Source organism: Orbicella franksi, chromosome 6 (genome assembly GCF_964199315.1).
Source record: "Orbicella franksi chromosome 6, jaOrbFran1.1, whole genome shotgun sequence".
Taxonomy (NCBI): domain Eukaryota; kingdom Metazoa; phylum Cnidaria; class Anthozoa; order Scleractinia; family Merulinidae; genus Orbicella; species Orbicella franksi.
The window spans coordinates 24,398,631-24,422,756 of NC_138150.1; the positions used below are offsets into that span (position 1 = coordinate 24,398,631).

The 24,126-nt window shown below is 39.2% G+C and overlaps 2 protein-coding genes across 6 annotated transcripts in view; both read right to left on the reverse strand.

Moving 5' to 3' along the window:
* The window catches only part of LOC145488904 (uncharacterized), a 120,389-nt gene that overhangs the window by 83,169 nt on the left and 13,094 nt on the right, over window positions 1-24,126 (reverse strand). For 2 of the 5 annotated variants that reach the window (XM_081467739.1, XM_081467737.1), the window contains exon 1: window positions 21,018-22,178. The exons of 2 other annotated variants lie outside the window; for them this stretch is intronic. The gene's annotated coding sequence lies outside the window, so the exon portion shown is untranslated. Of the gene's footprint in view, window positions 1-15,757; window positions 15,918-21,017; window positions 22,179-24,126 lie in introns of those variants that run through there. One more of the 5 variants, XM_081467738.1, reaches the window with a different exon arrangement.
* LOC145490538 (uncharacterized) lies at window positions 4,106-4,864 on the reverse strand. Its single transcript, XM_081469641.1, has one exon. The coding sequence runs from the start codon at window positions 4,862-4,864 to the stop codon at window positions 4,106-4,108; it is 759 nt and encodes a 252-aa protein (XP_081325767.1).

A 24,126-nucleotide genomic window follows, 5' to 3' on the forward strand; every position in this document is an offset into this window, starting at 1 on the left:
CGGAATATCGTATCATTAAATTTTTTAATCATATGTTTACGAACACTGTGGTTGGTGAGTCGATCGTTGTTGATGTTTGCTTTCAAAGCCATCGTTTTCATCAAGGTGTTTAGCTTGTTTACACCCATTGGTGCCGCCTTGAACCAGTGTTTTTGGGGGCTATCCTTTTTCGTGTAGTTTATCTCCAAGTAAAATGGTGCATCGTCGGCCATCATATTTTCCGGTCGCTTATCGCGGTAAATTTGGTACACGGCCACGGGATCTCTCGTTCAGTGCCAGTTTAAAACATTTTTGACGAAACCTTTCGTACGTTGGGGGCGTCAACACCGGATCTTGTTTTTGTTTTTTTTTTTGTTTGTATTTCAGTGTACACTAAATATTCGTCACCGTTTGCGTCCGTAGAAAGTTTTACATCACCCCAGCACAAATCCCTGTGTTCCTGACAACCACGAATTCTAAAATGAATGGTGTCGTTCAGCCGAACACAATGATTCAGCGGAGGAAACTCCAAGCAGATTATTTTCGAATAGCAGGTTGATTTCCTCGTCGGTCAGCGTCACAGCAGCATTAGTCTTATTTCCGCGGGCTGATTTTTTTCAGCTCTCTTCGTTTTGAGTGAAGACTTTTCCTCGTCAATTCAAATTGTTTGTCCCTGATGATACTCACGGGGTAGTCATTTTTCTTCAAATGCCTTTCAGTGCTGGAGACGAGACATCTTTACGTCTAACAGAGCGAATAAACTCCGCAAGGTACTTATTCAATTCTGCTGGCGCAATCGTATGTACTTCTCTCTCTTCGTTTTTTTCCATTCTCAAAAATTCTTCGAGCAGTTGCACATCTCGCTTAGTTTTTTCTCTCGTGTTTCTGTTCTCCATGCTTTCAACATACTGATCGTGAGTAACATAAAAGCACATAGAGCAACATACGAATACATACGAGTAACATGCGAGTACATACGACCAACATACGAGTACATACGAGTAAAATGCATCGCCATCACAATTCACAAGGGACGTTCCGTGTAGGCCTGTCATTATCGTTTGTTTTCATAGCGCTATGGTTTGTTGCAGTTCTCGGGTATGTCTGGTTGCAGTTACCCGCCTAACGAATTTATAGGTTACTGTTCAATTTTCAATGTACATTGATTAACACTTTGTGAAGTGGAAAATTCATATTGTTTCCAGGCTTATTGAACCGTATCTGAATTGCATCATGGAAGGGTATATTATTGTACATAACCAATAAATTTAATCTGAATTAAAATATATATGGATTTTAATGCACTTATGTTAAGAGAATAACCAAAATTTGCAAATTTGATAGAAAGTTAGACTCTTTTACCCCTTACTCGAGGAAAGGGAGAGCGGTTCGATTCATTGAACAGCACGCCACATACACACCCCCCAAAGCTTTTACTATGCTATTACGTCGAGGAAAATAACTCTATGAGACATTTGCGCGCGCTAAATCTTGTGAGCAAGCATCGTAATCTGCGTTTATTTGACACACAACGCATATCACGTCAGCGCTCAGGTTTGTTTGTACGTGCGTGGCGCGCGTATGGCGGAAGTCTGTATGTGGCACACGCGCTTCAAAATTATGAGTGCCCACAACTTTTAATACCGATATTTGTAGCTTAGGCCTAGTAAATTACGCTGATAACAGTCATCATCCATGTACAGCTCCCACTTTTGAAAAAAATCTGTTTGTTTGGAGGCTATGTCAGTAAAACTGGCAAAGACGTTTTTTAGAGGATAAGGATAAAACGTCATAACTTTAATTGCGTTTAAGGCAAGCAAATAGTTTTTAGTTATGTGGAAAGAGGAAAGAATTATGCAGTAATTCTGAAAGAATCAGGTTGTTTCATTAAATGTGCGAATTTTGAGCAAGCACGTAACCACCAAAGTTTGGAGATTCAATTTCCGGTTTTGTGTGGTTTTCGAGGTGCCTAAAATATTCCTCAAAAACATAAAGAAAGCGAATCTGTCGAAATAAAGGCCAATTTCGTTCATTGCATATGTTGCTTGACTTGTGTAGAAAAAATGAAGGCAATCCACTTCTCACGACAATTTGAGTGATCGGTTCTTACATGGACACACTCCTAACAATTAGACTATGAGCTCGAGATTTCTATCAGGTGATGGTTAATGAGGCCGAAGGCCGAATCAACTTTTTACGATAACTGCAGAAATTCTCGCGAGCTCATTGGGTAATTTTCATTGTCAATAAGCGGACAATTGCAAACACATGAATTCATAATTTATGCGATGCGTCAACGAGTGAGAGCGGACAATTTAAAAGTTTATTATAGTAAAAAACAAATTGACAGACGCATGAAACACTGACGTCAATCTGTTAAATAGACGACGGCGGAGTCGGGCAAGATGGCGGCCACACTCCAGCTAATAGGGTAACAGAGACAGGCGGCCTTGGTTTATAGCGTACTTCTTTGATATTGTATATCCATGTTCTGGTCCATTGACAGCTGTAAAAATAAGGTATCCGCTGACCAGTATCACGTGACCATTTCGCGGGCTCAAATTTAGAGATCATCGACGTTAGGCTTTTGTCGATTGTGCCAGCATAGTTTTTGGTATAATTTAGCAAACCGAGCATAATTTTTAACTTTTATCTCAATTTAGCACTGTTAACATAATCTGGCTTTTCTGACCTTCAGGAAATGACGTAATTTCGTTTTAGATAAACTATTTTTACTAGTTCTGTTTCTGAAACTTCTGTTCCCCTTGTCTCTGGGCCGCCTACGGTCGGTGTGATATTTCTTGGTCCGTAGGCCCCGCGCATACTGCTTGGTAGTGAGCTGACTGAGCTCTAACATCTCAGATGACGTCCTTGTCGTCGATCTGAACTCTTCCCAAGTTCTAGTTCAGATAGTTCAGGAGCTGAAAATGTCGTAGAGAGAGCTTCAATCTCTTGGGAGCGTTCATTAAATCCGTCTTTAAGAGCGAATTAATACAATTCATACCCCCACCGTAGAACAAGAGGCGGGGGTGGGGGAAGGCGAGAGTGGGTGTCCGTTTTGATAAGGCACAAAGAAATCAATTTACATAGATTAGATAGCCCTGAGCTTACTCTACAAGGTGATACCACTTTTGTTAATTATGACGATTATGACGTCAAATAACGTCACTTGACCCGCCATCTTGGATTTCTCTATTTTCTTAAAGAGTCAAGAAATAACGAAAATTAATACAAAATCAAGCCAGGAAGCAAGCTAGGATGCTTAGAAATGTAGAAAAAGGCAGTTCCAAACGGCGTTATTCCTTGTTTTGTCTCAACTCGCCCTGCTCTGTCTTTAATTTGCTGAAAAAGCAAGTAGTATAATATTGAGGCGAGGAGCATAATTTAGAAAAACGAGCATAATTCGGGCATACACTTTAATTTCCAAAAGAGCATAATATGCCAGTTTTACGAGCACAATCGACAAAAGCCTAATCGAGGTTACATGTTTTTTAAAGTTGACCACTAATCAAGTGCTGGTTTTCCGTTGGATCGCGGGCTCATGTCAGGTTAATTGTTGCAAATAGTTGTTCGGAAGGCGGTTAAAGCGAACCCAGTTAACCAAAGTATAATTTTTTCTTGTATACAAATGTTTTTCACTGCTTTTGTTTTGTGCAGAACGTTTGAGATTATTCAAACTCAAAACAGAAAACCTCAACGCAAAGTTACAAAACTTAGATCAACATTCCCGCTTATCCTGGGTTAGCTTAAGCGAGCTTTGAACACCCCGCCAGAGGAGTTCCGCTTTTGGGCTTGGCTAAATCGGTATATCATTAAACTTTAGTCTTTAGAGAATTTGCACAGACTGAATTGTCAATTTGACATTTGCAGTTGTGTACGCGCGCTTATCAGTTTTTTTCAGAAATTTCGGGCTTTTTTAATTCAAGAAATCGTAAATGCCCTCCTTTTAGTCTTCTTAGGAATTTGATTATCCAATTGTTTCTGAACGTTCTTTCAAAACTTCGGAGAAACGAAGAAAAGTCGCAATTTTGTCGACCACACCAAACCACTGCACACTAATGGCTGATAGTGTGCAATGGCTCAGCCAATCAGATTGCAGCATATGCATTAGTATAAGAGTTGAATTCTACTTATTTTCAATATTCTTAGTCTCACCTGGTGAATTGTTTTCTGTAGCCGGCAACAAGTCTCCCATGTCAAGGATGGTCACTTCAAGGGCATCTCCAAGTAACATTTCCTGAAATGGCGTCCTTGTTAATGTCAATCGAAGAAGCTCAGATATACCGAGTATCATAACTAGCGCTTCAATGACAAGGATAGCAATGTTGAGATTTGATTTCTCCTTGTAATGGAGATCATTGCATTGCATTTTACTTTCTGGCTGGTTGACTGAAATTACTGTCTTGTTTGGCTGAGGGGTGTGTGCGCTGCACTTATACACTGGAGGTAGGTCAAGGGTCTGAGAACTGCAAAAGACACCTATCATCACACCGAGGAACACAAGTCGGAAGATCACGTGAATATTGTACATACAGTGCAACTTTCCCCAGTTTGGCTCAGCTTCTTGGTCTCTTCCGATTTGACGTATTGTCACAGCACTGTAAAACAAGAAGCCACTCCAGCAAACACACAAAACGCTAAAAATAATCGCAACAACATTCCGAGGTATTAGCCAAGGACTCATGGTAGAGGTGTACTTGTCATAGCAGAGTTGTTTGGTGAAATCATCAGGCTTGGGAGAACAGCTGAATGTCAGTCTATCATTGACATGATAGCATTGTAGAGCGATAAATACTCCACCTAACCCTAAGAAAACCACAACCAACTGAGCTGCTCCAAAGGGTGTCTGTGAACGGAGTGCTAATTTGAACAAACTAGTATCCATTGTGACAAATATCTGCAAAGGACACAATGATGAAAATGAGTTAAAATGCTACCAGCTGAAAACATTAGATAGTTGCAAAACAATTCACTAAAATTGCTCCCAGGAAAATTATAACCAAATTTCCCAACTTCAACATTGAGATCACCGAAAGCTTCAATAAAAAAATATATTTATTTCATAATCATGACTCCTAAAGGATTGCAGCTTTTATTGCTTTGAGAAGGGTGCCTTCTTTTGTTAGTGTACAAGTTCTGCGTTACATGCAAGGCGTGGAGTACACGCCATACGTGCACTGGAGTTAAAACTGATGATGTCAACTATGCCACTGCAAGCGTGACTGAAATAAATCAAAATTTTCTTATTGTCACCAAATCAAGTTTAATGTGATTCAAAAATGTCATTATCTCTGTAGACTACGAGTAGTCCCTCTTTCGCTTAGTCCGCCGTGCGTGACGCGAAAGAAAACCGCGAGAAAAAAATGGCCGCGCGAAATCCTGGAGGCGAGGAGCACGCGAGGTAGTCCCTCCTTTCGCGCGCTCCCAGCCCCCAGGATTTCGCGCGGCCATTTTTTTCTCGCGAATTTCTTTCGCGTCACGCACGACGGACTAAGCGAAAGAGCGACTACTCGTAGTCTATTATCTCTGAAAAATGTATGGCTAACCCCAGTTTCTTTCTGGATTGCATTAGAGTCCTTGCTGAGATCTTCTTTTTCTACCTACATGGTCTCAATTTAACAAATTGACGTCATCGCCTCGTGGATCCACAGCTACTTTGACAATGTTATGACGAAATTCATTGTCAATAACAGGACAGACCCATGAAAAACTGACGTCAATTTGTTTTTTACGATAACAAATTGCCAAATTGTCCGTTCTCGATCGTTGACGCATCGCATAAATTATAAATTCATGTGTTTGTTGGCTTATTGACAATGAAAATTAGCCAATGAGCTCGCGAGAATTTCTGCAGTTATCTCAAAAAGACCATCTTTGTATTCTCGGTATTGGCCTGAAAGATGCTTGCAACTGAGGCTTATGTAGAGACTTTTTAAATGCAAATAACATTATTCCTTTGTAATGATATTTACCCTGATGAACTTCCGTCGGTGGCGGATCTATTATTTATTTTGAGAAAAGAAAAGAAAAACGAAGGGAGGAAGAAATTCCGGCAGAGCCAGCAAAACAAAACGGTCTGGATCCGCCACTGTCCATTACAAACTAGTTTAAATTCAATGCTGAGAAAATGAAAATGGTAAACTCGGGAAAAGATCTTTGTGTTTAGTAAGCATCATCCCTACAACTAATATTACAGTGTCATGTATGAATAATAATTACACTGACACATGCAGACTCTAAGACATTGAGACGTGCAGACACCGAGACACTGAGACATACAGACACTAAGACACAGACATGCAGAAACTGAGACAATAAGACATGTAAACAATAAGACACTGAGACATGCAGACACTAAGACACTGAGACATGCAAACACTAAGACACTGAGACATGCAGACACTAAGACAGTGAGACATGTAGGCACTAACACACTGAGACATGCAGACACTAAGACACTGAGACATGCAGGCACTAAGACAGTGAGACATGTAGACACTAACACACTGAGACATGCAGACACTGAGACATGCGGACACTGAGACACTGAGGCATGCATGTATACATACGTGTTACGTATGCACAGTAATAATTTATGTCACCAAGTCACTTGTTAAGTTTATCTTTAAGTTCTAAATTTCACACTATTTTCAGTTGCTGTTGATATGTTTTTTTTTCTCAATTTATTTTTATTTTTAAAAACACACCCTATTTTTTTTTTGAGTTAGTTGCACTACTATTTTTGTAAATCTAACATACATTGTATTAATATTACACCACCTGCTGCTTTGTTTGCCTTTCTTCTGAGTAATCAAGTGTATAATCACAGTTCGGACTCAATTTGCAAACCTGGATTCCCCTTCTGGAAGTCCAGGGGCCTGTTTCCCGATGGTCTCGAAATGTTTTCGCATCCGGAAAGCCGTAATAAAATCCCAAACCTTATAATTACAGAGCTGTTTTATTCACAAATTCTTAATATGAACAGAGGTTCTCTTCACACAAAAGGTTTTAGGCGCATACACCTCTCTGTTTCTAGATAAAGATTAACTAAAAAATGGCTTTGCGGGTCCGAAAAGTTTCAGAGGCTTTCAAGAAACGGGCTCCTAAACTAAAAAACCCTCATGCCTTTGGAAGTTTAGTCCAATGAACCCTCCCATGCTCTTGGAATCCCAGCCTCGATATTTTCTGGTATGACCCATGGAAAACCATTTGCTCAGTGAATTCAGTTGATTTAGCTGGTCAATCTGAGCAATAAACAAGAGCAAGTTCGGGTGTTCCTAAGTCAAGTATTGGTTTAGTTCAGATGTTGGTGTTTAGTAACCTAAGTCTGTTGATTTTCAGAGGGCCTGGTCAGTATTTTGTTGAGATTCGTGCCTGGGTGGGCCTCCGATCCGGTATGAAAAGGTCGGGGATGCTCAACGGAAAATTTGAATTAAACCCCTAAGGGAGATTAATGTCCTAACGTATCAATTAACAGATTTGAAAATTTTGGTGAAGAGGATTTATGCAAATTACCTCATCACGCATATAATTTTGTCAACAGGCTTGGCGAGATTTCATCAGATTTGAAAATTTCGCCAAATGTGTTGTTTTTGCCACTCTGTCAACTTTCTGGGGCCCTTCTAGCCGAGTGATTGTTATTCACTTCCAAGTATAATTTTGTAAACTGGTTTGGTGAAATTTCATCAGATTTCAACCATTGACAACATTTCCACAGATTTACAAATTCGATTCCGGGATTCGTCGGCTGTTTTCTTTCTTTCTTTCTTTCTTTCTTCCTTTTTTTTTTTTTAAGCCACGGATCTTGTTCTTTTCTCGTTCAACCCTTTTTTCGGTGAAGAACATCCACAAGTAGCTACATGTACCGGGAGCCATAATCGGAGACGGAGACCGTAAGTCTTGGGATCCGCGCGCACCTATGATATGGGACAATTTTGCTATTTTTAGAACAAATTGCGCCACTCTAACGGCATATATCCGCGCGGATCCACGCACATGTCGTGGGTTCTCGCGTGGATGTTCATGTTGCGGGATGTAGCGAGAGTTGCGAGATTCTCTTGCGGATTTTTTACAGCGATGGAAGGGAATAAGGAAGGGATTAAGAATCAGGGCTCTCATATGTATCTTTAAGCTCTAAGCCAATGGAAAAAGGTGAGTTTCTCAGGGTCGAAAACAAGACTTCAATTTCGCGCTGTGAATGAATGAATGAATAATATTTGCTCGCGCCATTTGCACGTGTACTAAGCTTTTGCGTTTGTTCTCACTTAAGAATAAAGCTTAGCTTATGTAAAAAAAAAAACACTATCTACTCTGGTATCGAGTTAATTTGTGAGTTTCTCAAACAATGCTTAATCATAACCAAAACCTGTTTTTGATAGTTCCTTATTGTTTTTGCTTGTTTGGCGAGTTTGCAAAAGTTTTTGAAAGGAAAGTCTGACGCGTACAAGTAGCTCATTTACATGGTGCAGCGCGTGCACTTTCAAGTCCGAGTCGGTGTTTTCAGTTGTCAACAAATCTGGAGAAAGATTTCTTTCGTTATCTTTCGGGCTGAGATGTTGCGACAATTTTCACCGGCGCTAGAAGGCTACTAACATCATGGGTGTTTCTTCAACATAGTGAATTTTTTACAGTGCGAAAATAGAAATTAAACTAGACAAGAAGTTTTGATAACTCAACCAACAAAATCGAAATTGTTCAGTTCGAGTTGATTAAAGAAAGCGTCAACGTAACTTTACTGATTATTTCTGCTGTATTCACATATTTTCAGCTAACCTTTTAATATGTTCTCAAACATTTATCAACCTTAAACATATTTAAAAACTAAAGATATTGTGTGAGTTCGATGTACGTTTTCACACGAAAGTGCGGAAGTCCAATTTGTACTGACTACAAAAAACGCATCGGCGGCCGCTCTTACTCATCGACAACAGACAATTTATTGGATTTTTACACAAACAAAACTGAGCAGTACTCACAGAAGTAAACATATTGGGCCTTGATGAAACATCGAGCGTTGCTTACAATGTAGGCGAAACTCAAACTTGTAATTTTTTTTTTTACTTTTTGGTCGGGGTAGACTCTAAAGAAATCCCCCCAAGCATGTGGCAAGAGGAGGGAACTTTGAACCCTGAAAAGCCGCTATATCCAAATATATCCAACTAGTTTTTTGCTGTGTTATGAAAAGCTGTTAATCTTGAGCATATGTGAAATTTAGAGTGGAGTTATGTGGAGCTCTTGTAAAAGAAGCAGCGGAACATAACTTGGTCTGTGAAATAAAGCAGGACATACCTAAATTGGAGCAGCTTAGGACGAAAATACTTGAGCAAAATTCCAACAGACAAAAGTGTATTGGGTTGTTGGCCAAAGGCTTAAAAAATTGGGAATTTCGGACGCTATTTCCCCCGCGTTACATCCGCAAAAATCCTTGCAGCATGTACGCGCGTGACCCGCACGCGATGGCGCAATTTGTCCTAAAAATAGAAAAGTTGTCCCGGCGCACGCTTACGGTCTCCGTCCCCGATTATGGCTCCTGCAGGTACTTATTTCAAGTTTGGAACACGGTTTTTGACGTTACGCGACCTTGTTGTCTCGCATAATTGACCTCAAACTGCATCCAATGGTTTACATGTTGTGTGTTTGTAATTCATAATAAAAAAAAAACTCGATTTCCGCTGTGAGGAGAGTCCTGAAGGTAAAATGGGAGCTGGGATTGGCCTGGTTTTGCCCTAGGAAAATCACTGGGACTTCGATTTGATTACTGGGAATGGGAAAAATATGTCAGAAATGGGAATGAGATGAAACGTTTTGTAACCATGATCAGTCCAGACATCACTTATATCCTAGCATCGGAAACGTAAGGAAATGTTTTAAGCACACTGTTCGGGTCAATTTTGAGCAGGTTTATCCTGATCCAGCATGTGCAAAACTTGTCACTACTTCCCGGTTACAAAATGAGATCAAATATGGAGGCACTCGATCTTAACCTTTCATATTTGAAAATCAGCATGCCGTAAAACATTTTTGGAGAGACACTTTTACATTGTGATGGTGAATATGCAATGATGTTTGGTACGTCAGTTGAAGAAGTAGCCTCGATCACCAGCCGAACTTTCTTCAAACTGAAATAGTCTTGAAGCCAGTCAATAGCCGTTTGTGCATTGTCACGCAATGAAAAATAAAATCAAAAATCATTCAGTGGATAAAATCAAGAAATTGTGATATTATAGACGATAAATAAAGAAGACAGTTCTCCAAGTTGAATGTGTGTGCGTTGTCCCAAAGTTGGGATATTCGTCGAAATGGTCCGCGCAAAATTATAGAGCCTAGTATGGAGCCGCCATGTTGGAGGACCTCCTTAGTCCTCCAATATGGCGGCCAGAAAGTAGTATAAACAACTGGAACTTACTTTGGCTATCTAGACAACTGATTATCTTAACCGAACCAAAATATATTTACACAAGCACTTTTCCTAATACTTTAGCTCCTAACACGGCTAAAAATAACGAGATAAGTGTATAGTTTTCGACAAACGCGATCTTAGTTTCATGTCACGCAACGCCGTAAATCCGAAATTCAAAATGCGATGGTTTCCAAACGAAGGACGCTATTGAGCTGGAAAGTTGTAAACAGATATAAATTTAGTACCTCTCATGTCTGATGAGGATAAAACCTCCAGGGGCTCTTTAGTTTTGGATTTGAGAATTTGATGACGCCAAGAGAACGCACTCTATTTGAATTCAGTATAAGGCGTAGAGAGTTCCAAACGAAAGTAATGAGCTAATTCAAGTTAATGAGGATGCCAGTTTATCACCAGAGTCTCCTATCGAAGAGGATAACAGCTTTAGTGTGAGTGGCCCTGACACTGACTCTGAAGGAGAGTTAGACCGCTCTTGAAACAACACTGAGTATGAAGCTCGGAAGAATATGAACATGCACTTTCAGGTCGAAAAACATATTTCCTGCACGTAGGAATGACAGGAATATGAAGTGGCGGGAACTTGTAACCAAACTAATCGCTATAACTTCCACTCGTGCTCGTTTTCCAACAGTCTAAAAGGATCCTATCGTCTTCAGAACATCTTCGCAAATCCTCGAGCGTTTTTGGGTCGTTGATGAGCGTATTTAGAAGCCGTATTTTTGCGAACGCAAAAAGAAAACAGTGGTTTGTATAACACTGGGATTTATGAATTCTGCTTGTGGGGTGGGATTTGAGCACTGGGAAGTGGGATTTGGGGAAATTGTGCGCCGGGAAATGGGATTGGCACCCCCCCCCCCCCCCTTTCAGGACCCTCTCTGAAGATCTTTCACACCTACCGTGCGAGCAGAGTCGCTTCGATCTTATTCGCAGCCTTTTCGCACTCTAACGGCGCTGAGTCGCGTAAAACAGACTACGCTTACGTCTTCAGGCGAGAAGAAAAATATATTGGGTCAGCCGAAGTTTAGGTTCAATTGAGAATGAGTAAGTCCATTGGAGCAATACAGTTCATGTAGTGGAGGTTTGCCAGTTCTTGTATCTCATGTAGTATGCACGAAAAGTCATTCTTTTTTTTTTTTTTGTTAAACTAGAATATAACTAGAATAACCTGTAAGACACACATGTCAATCATCATCCACTGAGGAATCGACGGGTTTACTCATAGAGCACTTTAATTATTATCCAAATTCCCGTTTGTTGTCAACCGCTTTAATTTAATTATGTATTTTTATTCTGTATTATTTCACACTTTTTGCTGTATATTTGGTAATAGACTTTAAGGTCAATATGGTGTAACCTTGAAACAACCAGGTTGAGACAAAAATTCGTAATCTACAAAACGGTCTAATGGACACAAATTGCGCCCACATTGCATCAAAGACACAAAGACAACCTTGTGTTGGGGTGAGTGAAGTTTCTTTGCACATTGATAGCTTTTTTTTGGTATATTTAGGCCTAAAGTTAATTTCCCATATAAAGCGTTTGTTGCGTTATATTTACCCACAGCATTGACATAATGAGCTTGGGTTGCCTGTGGTAATACACGCCAGTGGACAACAACAACAACTAGCTTTATTTGCATGACCATAAATACGTATAGTGTTGCAAAAGCTTTTGTGAATTAAAACTAAAACAGTAATGATTATCGAGGACATACACAAATAAGGTTGTGATATGAGAAGTTATGAGAAGTGATGTGAATCAATGAAGGTTTGGGGATACGCAAAAAACACAGTGACTGGCTTTATGAGTTGCCTTTCACCACTTTGAAGGACGCCTTAACCGAACTACAATGAACATTTGAGAAAAGGATCATAGCTTTCTGATTTCAAGAACCTTACTAAGGTGATTCCTCCGAAATAAAAGCTACCGAACACTTTTGTTTTAAACTTTCCCTGAACGTTCCCTACCAAGCCGCTGTTTCGAAAAATACAATAAAAAGGAGAGGTCACCATGCTCGCTTAAGAGAAATAATAAGCCAATCTTACCCCATTCTTGCCTACTCACGCGCGTTATTTCATCAGTTCACGTTACATTTCGCGGCAGCTGGAAACAAAGGTTATTTAAGCAAAATTCAGTGAAAAAAGTCTTGATTGTCACGGGCACTTGAAACAGTGTAATGTGTAATTTATTGAAAATCACACAATTCTTAATGACACTGACTCAAAATATTCCTCCAATCATTGTTTTCGAGTTCATAATTTGCATCCCGGAGTAACGGTTTTGTATACTTTTTTAGCTATATCTTTTTTCCTTCCTAACAAGTTTTCCTTAATTTTTTAACTTAACGTGAATAATTTTTACACCAAATTTATGTCATAAAAAAGATAGGTCACTATGCTTGTTTGAGAGAAAACGAGCATTTATTTCGCTGTAGAGCTCGGCTTGAGGGAAATTTCTTACGTTCTGTACGTGCACGCGCTTGGAATTCTCTTGATGAGTCTGACAAAAAATTACTTGATTTTCAATTAAAGAAGAAATTAAAAATACACTTTATTGATTCATATTAAATATTACAATTATTTTAATTAATTCATAAGGATATATTCTGTTCCGCTGTAAGTTTCCATTCTGTTGGTATCTTTATAATTGTGAGTGTGTGTGTAAGTGTGTTACCGACCGATAACTGTATAAATAATCTATGTAACTTAATGTCTGCCCATTCTTTTTAGCCCTTATGGTTATTTTGGGCAGGCAGTACTCTATACTAATTTAATGTTTATTGTAATTATTTTATAAATTGTGAGTACAAATAAATGGTTGTTGTTGTTGTTGCATGTGCGCTCGCTAATGACGCGAAAATCGTGCGCAGTAGGGATGCGCAATCCAGAGCGCTAGCGGAAACAAGTAATGAGCATGCGCGAATTTTGGCTGCGCGCCAGGCTCCCAGTTTGAAAAAAAGGCGGAAATGTCTTCGTTCGGGTAAACAAAAAAAGTTACGAACTGAATATGCTTTCTCAGTTTTCCCACTAAGTAGCAACATATTTCTCCTCAGAAATGGAAAGCTGGTGTAATGTTCTCGTGGAGAATCAATCTTTTTCCGGAGAAAATTAACATTAAGGTTTCCGAACCCTTCTTTTTCCACTCGGTACCTAAGAAAGTTCGGTACGAAGACACAATTTTTCCGCAAACCCTCTTCACATATTGTGTATTTAGAAGCAAACCACTGAATATATAAGCAAGAGAGCTTTTCAGCAGGCAGGGGAGCCTTGTTTTCTTAACAATGAAATGCCGGAAAAAATTCATGCTTGCTCAAGTATAAATAAATCAACCGAACGACGTCCTCGCGTACCTCATTATCAGTCTTACTTACATTGTTTACATTGTTTACATTACAGTACTCTACTTCCTCGTGTCGGCGTCAGACTTACACTATAACCACTGGCGATCAAAATCTTGAGCCTCTTGTTCAATCCTTCGACAGCTTTCTAAGCAAGTCCAGAGCAAGTTTACTAATCAACATTTGGAATTCGAGACTACTAATCTACTAATCGAATTGAAATTTAATCCTGTTTAGTGATCAAATTTTTTGCCATTGCATGCCATTTCCAAACGCATTCTCGCATTAAACAGTTCATGAAATCAACACACTAGCTGAACTCCTGACGAGCTATATACTAGAAATTCTCGCTTACAATGCACATGTGGTGTATATCGCAGTCTAGGATTGCAGTATGAACGCTGACATCGATCATTTCTTTGATTGAACTAGCGGGTAGGTAATTGCGTTCTACGTGGTAGAACGCCATCCTTATTTTGTGTTGGTGTCCTCTGTACGTGTTAGGTTGCCTACGTGAAGGCCAAATTTTTTGAGATTGCTTTTCACTGTCGTGGACGCAAATTTAGCCCGCCACCGAAGATTTTTCAGAGGCTATGGCCTCGCTTTTATTACGTCGGCCTTGCTGTAACCCATATACTCACGTGGAAACAGAAAACTCTTCCATCGAGCAGATCGAGAGAAATCGGATCAATTGCAAACTTCTAGCTACTCTTGGTAAGCAAACTCATCCGTGGAGAAGACCAGTCCATCGACGAAAAGGAGAACGCAATCCTAATGCAGACTAAACTGAGGTTTTATGGGACAACCGGCCGGTCTTGGACGCAACAAGTGGCTTCCCTGAGTCCGTTTTGCTTTCTGGATCAATCGCTTGCTGTTTTGTAGTTATGATTCTAGGTCGTACAAACACAAACGTGGCCTGTTTTGTCCGGATGCGAGATGACGCGTTTTGGTTACGTAACTACGACAATTATTCATTACGTTCACAATTGCCACTTTGAAACGCCTTGGCTTTAACTTGGATTTTAACCGTGAACAGCTTTATTTAATTCGCTGTATTTTGATTACATTTGTTGATTAGTCCCATTCTAGCAAATAATTCAGTCTGTGTCCGGTCGAATATTGTTTGGAAATCGGTGGAAAAGTACTCTGAAGCTTGGGTCTTTAAGAGTAAGCCTTAACCAAGGAAATATTCGGAAACTGTATTAATTCGAATCAGTCGCACGGAGTTTGTTTACGACTGAACAAGCACGCGATTGCAAATGTTGGCTAATATTCGTGCTTCCAGCAGTTTAGAATAATGTATGTAAATATATACTTTTCCAAATGTGCTTTTAACGCTTAAACATGAAATGTGAAAATATTTATCACGAAATTTGAAGGCAAATGTAAACATTTTGGTTCTATTAAACTTGTGAGTTCCCGAAAACTGGCGCTGTCAAGTATTTGCGGACAAATCATAGTTTATAGTCAATAGAAGAGACCTCTGCTTGCTAACCAGAAAACCGCATGACAATACTGGCATGGATTTTGCCATTATGTTAAAACGTCGGTTGCTGATTTGAAAGTCAGCTAATGAAATCATTCGAGGTATTACAGTAAAGGCGTAGAACGCACTCCCATAATCTTTGATTACCACTAAGTTAGTAATTCTTTCGTCGCTCCTGAAAATTCCGAGCCACGTGAATGTGAGCAGGCAATTGACTTCTGCTGGTTTACTACCTGTCAATCCAACTCCACTATAGTGTTCCGGGTTTTATTTCGCAGACGCTTCTGAATGGGAATCATTATTCGCTATTACCAAAAGTTTGTTGTCAACTCCACATGCGATTGCATACAGTTTCGCTTCTTGCCCAACCAATCAATTAATTTATTTATGTCGAAACGCCTGAAAAACCTTAAGTTTTGAAGTCATGTGAAGTTTTCAAAGACCGGCAAAAGTTTATGATGAAACAAAGCGAAAGTGTTCGCACTTCCTTCCTATTGCAAGTTTATCGAGAATGAAATTAGAAACACAGAAGTCTTACCTTCAATGACTGGATCAGAGATTCAAGTCGAAAGCCCTTTCAGAAGCATTTTCCTCCAAGATGTTGTCAACCTCGTAAACATAGTTCGCCTTCGTTTCAATCAAGGGCTACTTGAATACAATATAATCACCTGAAATCAAGGATACAAATTTGGCTCATTCGTAACAAACAGACAAATGTACACAGACATGTGTGGCATCTGTGTGAATAATACATATTCAGCTTTCGCTTTCAAAATTGTATTGAAGTGTAACTGCAGGCTATTTTTTTTTTTGTAATTTGCTCTCAATTCAATGATTTTTTTTCCGATTAATTATGCTAACTAACTGACAAGTTGATAAACACGTCTGATGGCCAGAATAGACATCACTCTTGACTAGTTTGCAATATCCCAATTAAAGGAAAGCGTCGAAGATTGTTTAATTTAACGGCAAAAGTGCAAAAAACTTAGTAAGATTTCCATTCCCTTTTTTCTGTTCACAGCCGCTAAGAACTTATGAAATTCTTTGGCGCTGAAGTCATCAACCATTAATCGACCGTGAACAAATTCACGTGATTTATTTTTGCCTATTACCTATCCATCAATCATCAAGTAACCTGATGACGTCATCTTTATTCTGAATAGAACTTATCAGATAAAACTGCAGGCTTCTGTAGTGGACCGCGTAATTTTTTTTGTCCTCCAGCGTCAGCACCAGTTTCTCGCTTTTCGGGGGTACAATTTCAAGACTTTAAATTCAAGAATTAGCTTACGAGCTCGCCATTTCTATCGCGTGATAGTTGACGAGGGCGTAGCCGGAATCAACTATCACGCACAGAAATCGAGAGCGAATAATCTACGCTTCGAATAGTAGATTATCTAAATCCTCTTCACACACATTTTAAAAAACACAAAGAAGCGGCCGGCATTTTGTTAACAACCGCACACTGCAAAGCTACTCACTATCTACAACAAAATAGATAGTGACGAACATAGCCAGTAAGAGAACGCCATTAGTGTGATACATGCGCGCTGGTAGATTTATATACTAACACGTTATATTGCCAAATATACATTGTATATCTAAGTAGCACCAGTTTCAATCTCACAAATCCGCCGGATTAACTGAGAATCGGATTTACTGAGGACTCCAGCTAGTGTGTTGATTTCACAAACTGTTTAATACGAGAATGCGTTTGGAAATGGCATGCGATGGCAAAAAATTTGCATTAATTGTTTTTGATCACCAAACAGGATTCAATTTCAATTCGATTAGTAAATTGATAGTCTCGAAGAATTCCAAATTAATGTTGATTTGTAAACTTGCTCTGAACTTGCTTGGAAAGCTACCGAAGGATTGAACATGGGGCTCAAGACTTTGAGCGCCAGTGGTTATCGTGTCGTTCTGACGCAGATACGGCGAAGAAGAGTACTGTCATCTAAACAATGTAAGTAATCATGCGTTTTCAAAACGCAAAATCTTTGTCTTTCCCAATCGAATATGAGCTAGCAGCTTAAAATGTATATTCAACATACCGTACCCCACGAGCTATATTCTAAAAATTCTCGCTTGAAATGCACATGTGGTGAATATCGTAGTCCAGGATTGCAGTATGAACGCAGATATCGATCATTTCTGTGATTGCACCAACGGGTAATTTAGTAATTGTTCCGTTGCTTCTGAAAATTCCTAGCCAAGTGAATGTTACTGTGGTTGTTTGAAAACCGTGAGCACGCGATTGACTTCTGCTGGGTTTACTACCTGTCAATCCAACTCCACTAGTGTTCGGTTTTTGTTTCGCAGACGCTTCAATAGGAATCATTGTTCACTATTACCAAAAGTGTATTGTCAACTCCACATGCAATTGCGTACACAGTTTCGCTTTTTGCTCAACCAATCAATTAATTTATTTATTAAATCCATTTTGAAATCACTGGTTATCCTTGCAATCTGATTGGCTCTCAGTGGTGCGATTTATTCACGAATCGCACTATTTTTTGCCCTAAATCGCATCTTTTTCTCAGCCAATGAGAATGGGAGAGTAAAACAAAACACCCAATCATATTTCAAGGTTAGTTTAAAGTAACCAATAAAATTTCAGAAAAATGAAAGGCAAAAAGCGGTTGTGTGGCGAATTTTGCAACTATTATTGCCAAAACTTTGTTGTTATTGTTGTTTTTTTTCCCAAAACAATTGACGAATTTAATTAATTACAGTTTCTGAATGACGATTATGAGTTCCTTCAGGCTAAAGACTTACTTTAATGGAAGTTTCCAACTTTCAATGTCCATTTTGACGAATATTTTGGTGATTTTTCTTCAACATCAGCTCAAGATCCGCATGATACCGAGTCCAGCAAAACATAAACAAACGAACACCACACAACAACAAATTCAGAGCCATCTCAAGAAGATAGATGTTTTCAGGTTTTCGGTAGTTTTAAACCAAGCAATACAAGAGCTCAACTCTGTCGCTGTGAATAAAAATACGCCCCGCTCCACAAAACAGTGAATGAACGAACTTCCGAAGCTGGCCGGTGACAGTCCTGCCATCTTGAAAATATCTTGAAACAAATGGCGCGGCAAGAACTTGACAAGGTCCTGAGTATTAAGTTCTATACCGAGGTCACAAAAAGAAACGGAGATGATAACGAACTGGAATCCCTTAAAATCAAGCCGAGTGCCATTGAACGGTATTTTAAAGAGAACTACTATCCACTGGGCATCGCGCACTCGAAGGAGTTTCACAACTCAAAAGAAATCCATCGCAGAATTGCACTAGCTGCACCTTCAAATTCCTTCTCCAAAGACAACTAGAAGTCTCAGCCTCAACCACAGAAGAAAGGAAGGCCTTTCATCATTGATTCGGTGACGAGAATTGAACTTTTATGCATGAAGTAGGCTCTTTTCGTTCTGACTTCACTGCTTGTTTCTTTGCTATGCTTGAAAGAGTTTCGACACATGACATCGTTTGCATACCAAATGAGACTTAACGACGTTTCCGGTTCCGCTATTTTTAACAAACTGGCTGATGGAACAATACACCAAACTCTAAAATTTAAGGCGATTAAATAAATTGTGCGATTTCAAAATGGATCTAATAAAGTGGCAATTGAACATCGTGTCGTGCAATTTTGGTCTGAAATCATACTTGTGATTTCAAATTGAAATCACGCGTATGATTTCAGACCAAATTGCACTTCACTCAGTTCAATTACCATTATTTATTAAATCCATTTTGAAATCACTGGTTATCCTTGCAATCTGATTGGCTCTCAGTGGTGCGATTTATTCACGAATCGCACTATTTTTTGCTCTAAATCGCATCTTTTTCTCAGCCAATGAGAATGGGCCCGTAAAACAAAACAACCAATCAGATTTCAAGATTAGTTTAAAGTAATCAATAAAATTTCAGGAAAATGAAAGGCAAAAAGCCACTGTGTTGAGAATTTTGCAAATACTATTGCCAAAACTTTGTTGTTATTGTAGCTTTTTTTCCAAAAAAATTGACGAATTTAATTAATTACAGTTTCTGAATGACGATTATGAGCTCCTTTAGGCTGAAGACCTACTTTAATGGAAGTTCCCAACTTTCAGTGTCCATTTTGACGAATATTTTGGCGATTTTTCTTCAACATCTGCTCAAGATCCGTATGATACTGAGTCCAGTAAAACATAAACAAACGAAACCCACACAACAACAAATTCAGAGTCATCTCAAGAAGGTAGATGTTTCCAGGTTTCCGGTAGTTTCAAACGAAGCAACAAAACAGCTCAACTCTGTTGCTGTGAATAAACATAGTCAAAATACGCCACACTGCACAAAATAGTGCATGAACGAAGGTCTTACGAAGCCGGTGCCAGTCCCGCCATCTTGGAAATATCTTAAAACAAATGGCGCTGCAAGAACTTGACAAGGTCCTGAGTATTGAGTCCTACGCCGAGGTTACAAAAAGAAACGGAGATGATAACGAGCTGGACCCCTTAAAATCATGCCATTGAACGGTATTTAAAAGAAAAAAACGTACTATCCACTGGGCATCGTGCACTCGAGGGAGTTTCACAACTCAAAAGAAATCGATCGCAGAATTACACAGGATATGCACCTTCAAATTCCTTCTCCAAAGACAATGAAAAGTCTCAGCCTCAACCACAGAAGAAAGGTAGGCCTTCCATAATTGATTCAGCCGACAAGAATTGCACTTTTATACCTGAAGTAGACTATTTTCGACTTCAGATCAGAACTGCTTGTTTCTTTGTCATGCTCGAATGAGTTTTCGTCACATGACATCGTTTTGCATACTAAATTAGACGTAAAGGGGTTTCCGGTTCCGCCTTTTTTTAACAAACCGGCTACTGGAACAATACACCAAAAATCTAACCTTAATCTTTCAAAAGTAAAAGTGTATTGAAGTGTAACTGCACGCTACTGTGTTTTCTGAAGTGTAACTGCAGGCTATTGTGTTTCTGTATTTTGCTCTCAATTCAATGATTTTTTTTTTCCGATTAATTATGTAACTGAGTAACTGACAAGTTGATAAACATATTTGATGGCTAAAATAGACATCACTCTTGACTAGTTTGCAATACCCCAATTTAAGGAAAACGTCAAAGATTGTTTAATTTAACGGAAAAAGTGTAAGAAACTTAGTAAGAGTTCCGTTCCCTTTTTTCTGTTCATACGCGCTACGAACTTATGAAATTCTTTGGCACTGAAGTCATCGACCATTAAGCGACCGTGGACAAATTCGTGTGATTTATTTTCATCTATTACCCATCCATCAATCATCATGTGACGCGGGGACGTCCTTTATTCCGATGAGGCCTTGGTAGATAGAACTGCAGGTCTCTGTAGTGGACCGCGTAATTTTTTTTGTCCTCCAGCGTCAGCACCAGCTATTCGGGGGTACAATTTGAAGTATTCCATCAAACGTTTTTGGTAAACTGCCATCAACCTCTTTTCAATGATCTTTTTCTCCGGCACAAGCAGTTGCGTTCTTCGTGCAGCTCTTTAGGGTACTCCAGGTATCCACCCCTTCTTTGAATTTTCTTTCATTTTCATTATTTGTCAGTTCTGTGGGCATGACTCGCTTCCACTTGAAACCACTTTTTGGAAGTTGCAAGCTCATCGCCCAGCCGTAAAGGTTATTCACATCAAAGTAAATTATAATATATAGATTTAGCCAGGCCTAAAAGCGGAGCTTCTGGACCGGGTTGTTCAAAGTCCAATTGAGCTAACCCAGGATACGCCGGCGATAACTTGGATTTGAGGTTTGTAACTTTGTGGTGAGGTTTTCTGTTTATACTGTCTGGCCTTTTGGCCCTTAAACTACACAAAAAAATAAGCAGGAAAAAAAAAGTTTTTATTCAAGCAAAAATTTTATTTTTTCCTAAGAGGACACGGTAACGAATCCTGCAATCTGATTGGTTGTTAGCGCGGTCCGGATTTTGTTATTTCTGACCACGGTCGCGGTAACGGTGGGAAACAGCGCGGGTGAAATTTGTCGTGTAGGTCAATTTTCGTGTATGAACTAGCCGGGTAATGATCAACCTTTGCCCTTTTTACACTTCCATCGATGATTAATCAACGCAAGTTTATTTCCATTTACTTTCAAATGGCAAAGAAAGTCACTGTAAGTAAATTTAATTGAGCGTTTTGAAGTTGCGAGAGTTTGTTTGGTTTTTTGTAGCTCGGCGGTGTAATGGCGCGTTATCCTGTATTTCTCAGACTCTCGCTGCAGAATTTTAAGCAAAAAAATTCAATTGCAGTCAAGTTTACCTCTCTGATCTTTGCTGCATTTAAGAGAATTTCCGTAGAATACACATAACAAATTTCCTTGCTTTCTGCTACTCAATTTACGGTAGGAAAGTCTGATTTCGAGTGATTCACAACGACTGATAGAAATTGTTTTGTAGTACAACTTCAAACTTTGCAAGAAATTTGCTCACCGGAAACACAATTTTGGAGAATAGTTGACTGGTGAACTAATTGCAATTAACATAAAGCAATTCGAAATAAATCTGTTCTTTAATACGGCTTTCTTTGTCTAGTATCTGAGTTACTCTCTCGTTCGCTCGTTTGTAGACGGCACGTAATCCAATTCAGTGTCAAAGTTGCGTAAACAAACCCACTTGTAAATACATATGTTATTTACCGGCTCAGAGTCGGTCCGCATTGTGAAAAACTTTGACCTCAGGCTTGAAAATGCTGCAAGACCTCGGTTACAGTTTTTCCCGTGATCCAATCGAAAACCAGCGCTTGATCAGCGGTCAACTTCAAAAGCTATAAACTTGAGCCCGCGATGTGGTCACGTGATACTGGTTAGCAGATACCTTGTTTTGACAGTTGTCAATTGACCTTAACATATATGTCCAATATCAAATTTGCACGCTGTAAACCAATGCTGCATTTGCTAGAGTAGGACTCCGTCGCCGTCGTCGTGCGTATATGGGGCGCCGTTTGTAAATTTATTATTTAGACCGAATTTATGCCATTTTCCCCTTATTTATAAATAATTGGAAATGCCACAAAATTTGTTTATAAATAAGACACAAGAACTTGTCCGTTGATATGTAAATAATTATTTTAGGTACGTCCTGATTTATAAATAATCTTTTACCATAGAGTTATTATATATAAATAATAAACTAAACAACTTCAATTATTTATATATCAGGTCATCTCTAAAATAGTTATTTACATATCATAAAGTTTGTAAATCCCATTATTTATAAATAAATTACTTCGCCGGGAGTGTAAATTCATTATTTAGAAATAATAAATTTCACCTCGCCGAGTGTAAATATATTATTTATAAATGATGAACTTCATTGAGTGTGTAAATTCATTATTTAGAAATAATGAAGTTTCATTTCGCCGGCTGTAAATTTATTATTTAGAAATAATGAATTTAACCGTGTGTGTAAATTCATTATTTAGAAATTCATTATTTAGAAATAATGAAGTTTCATCTCGCCGACTGTAAATTTATTATTTAGAAATAATAAATTTAACCGTGTGCGTAAATTCATTATTTAGAAATTAATTATTTAGAAATAATGAAGTTTCATCTCGCCGAATGTAAATTTATTACTTAGCTCTTATTAACCGAGCTGGAGGTCTGTATGGGAGAATCTTGACCGAGGTCGTGAATACAGACCGAACGCAGTGAGGTCTGTACACACGACCGAGGTCAAGATTCTCCCATACAGACCGACTTAGCTCAGTTAATAAGATGTTTATTATATGGCAAAGAAGAAAACTTTAATTCGTTTAATGTAACTGGTTTGCCGACAGTTTGCTTGCGAACGGCGATGAGCTTAACTTAAACCTGCCGAAATTTGCTCGTTCTCTTTACTTGTTTGTTCTGTCATCAGGCTTTTTGGCAGTACCATAAATGATTGAGAAGAAAATAAAAGAAAATGGTGAACATTTTTCTATTTTAGTTTGCTACTTTGTCAACGCAAAATGAAACCGGTCTAGCTAGATGCCGGTCTAGATGGGAAAATCTAGACCGCGGTCAATATCGATTTCAGCCAATAATATTCGTGAATTCGGTAATTCCCAGTCTTTGTGAGACGCAGCCATATAATAATTAGAAATAATAAACTTCACTGAGTATGTAAATTCATTATTTAGAAATAATAAAAGTATGAATGGCTGACCCAGCGTCTCTTGCCCGATCGACTTCGGAGGCTTTTTCTCGCGCTATAAGTGAGACAGTTAATGCTGCCCTTGCTCAGGTACGTATGCAGCCTGAAATTCAGCAGTGGGGGATCTAGGGGAGCCCCCCCCCCCCCTCCTATTTTGGTTAATTGAGTTTAAGCGAGAATCACGCTTCAAATATCTATTATGTAGTTCTTATTCACTCAACAATTCGGCAGTTCACACTGCAACAGGAACAACGACAACGACAACGACAACAACTACTCAAAGGCCGAGGTAACAGGTAAATTTTAAGCCAAGAAATTGCTGCATGAAGAAAATGCAGAACTTTTAAAATCGGGAAATCGAATAATGTCTTTACATGCCTAGATAATTCTTTGTAGCCTGCGAACAGGCTCACGTTGGAGCACAAACGCGCTCGGCGTAGCTGAGAGCGAGAAATCCACGGGCGAAGCCGCGAGAGGAGAAAGTCACTTTCTTGGCGCCTCTTTCCCGCCGATCGCTATTCCTCTTCGTCACTCGCGCGTTTGATTCAAACGTGAGCCCGCTCGCAGGTTAAATTCTTTGTGACCTTTGTGACCTTTGGACGGATAGCTGTGTGACACACTTTGTTTGGCTTGATGAAGTCACGGCTGGGCATGTCTATTCCAGGCAAGTCCAAAGATCGTACACGTGGAAAGCTAAATTCATTTACGTTTAAACCATTATTGAATTTCAATAGAA

What these genes read in the sequence shown, in the direction of transcription:
- LOC145490538 (XM_081469641.1), bottom strand. Translation starts at nt 4,864, where the DNA reads ATGGATACTAGTTTGTTCAAATTAGCACTCCGTTCACAGACACCCTTT.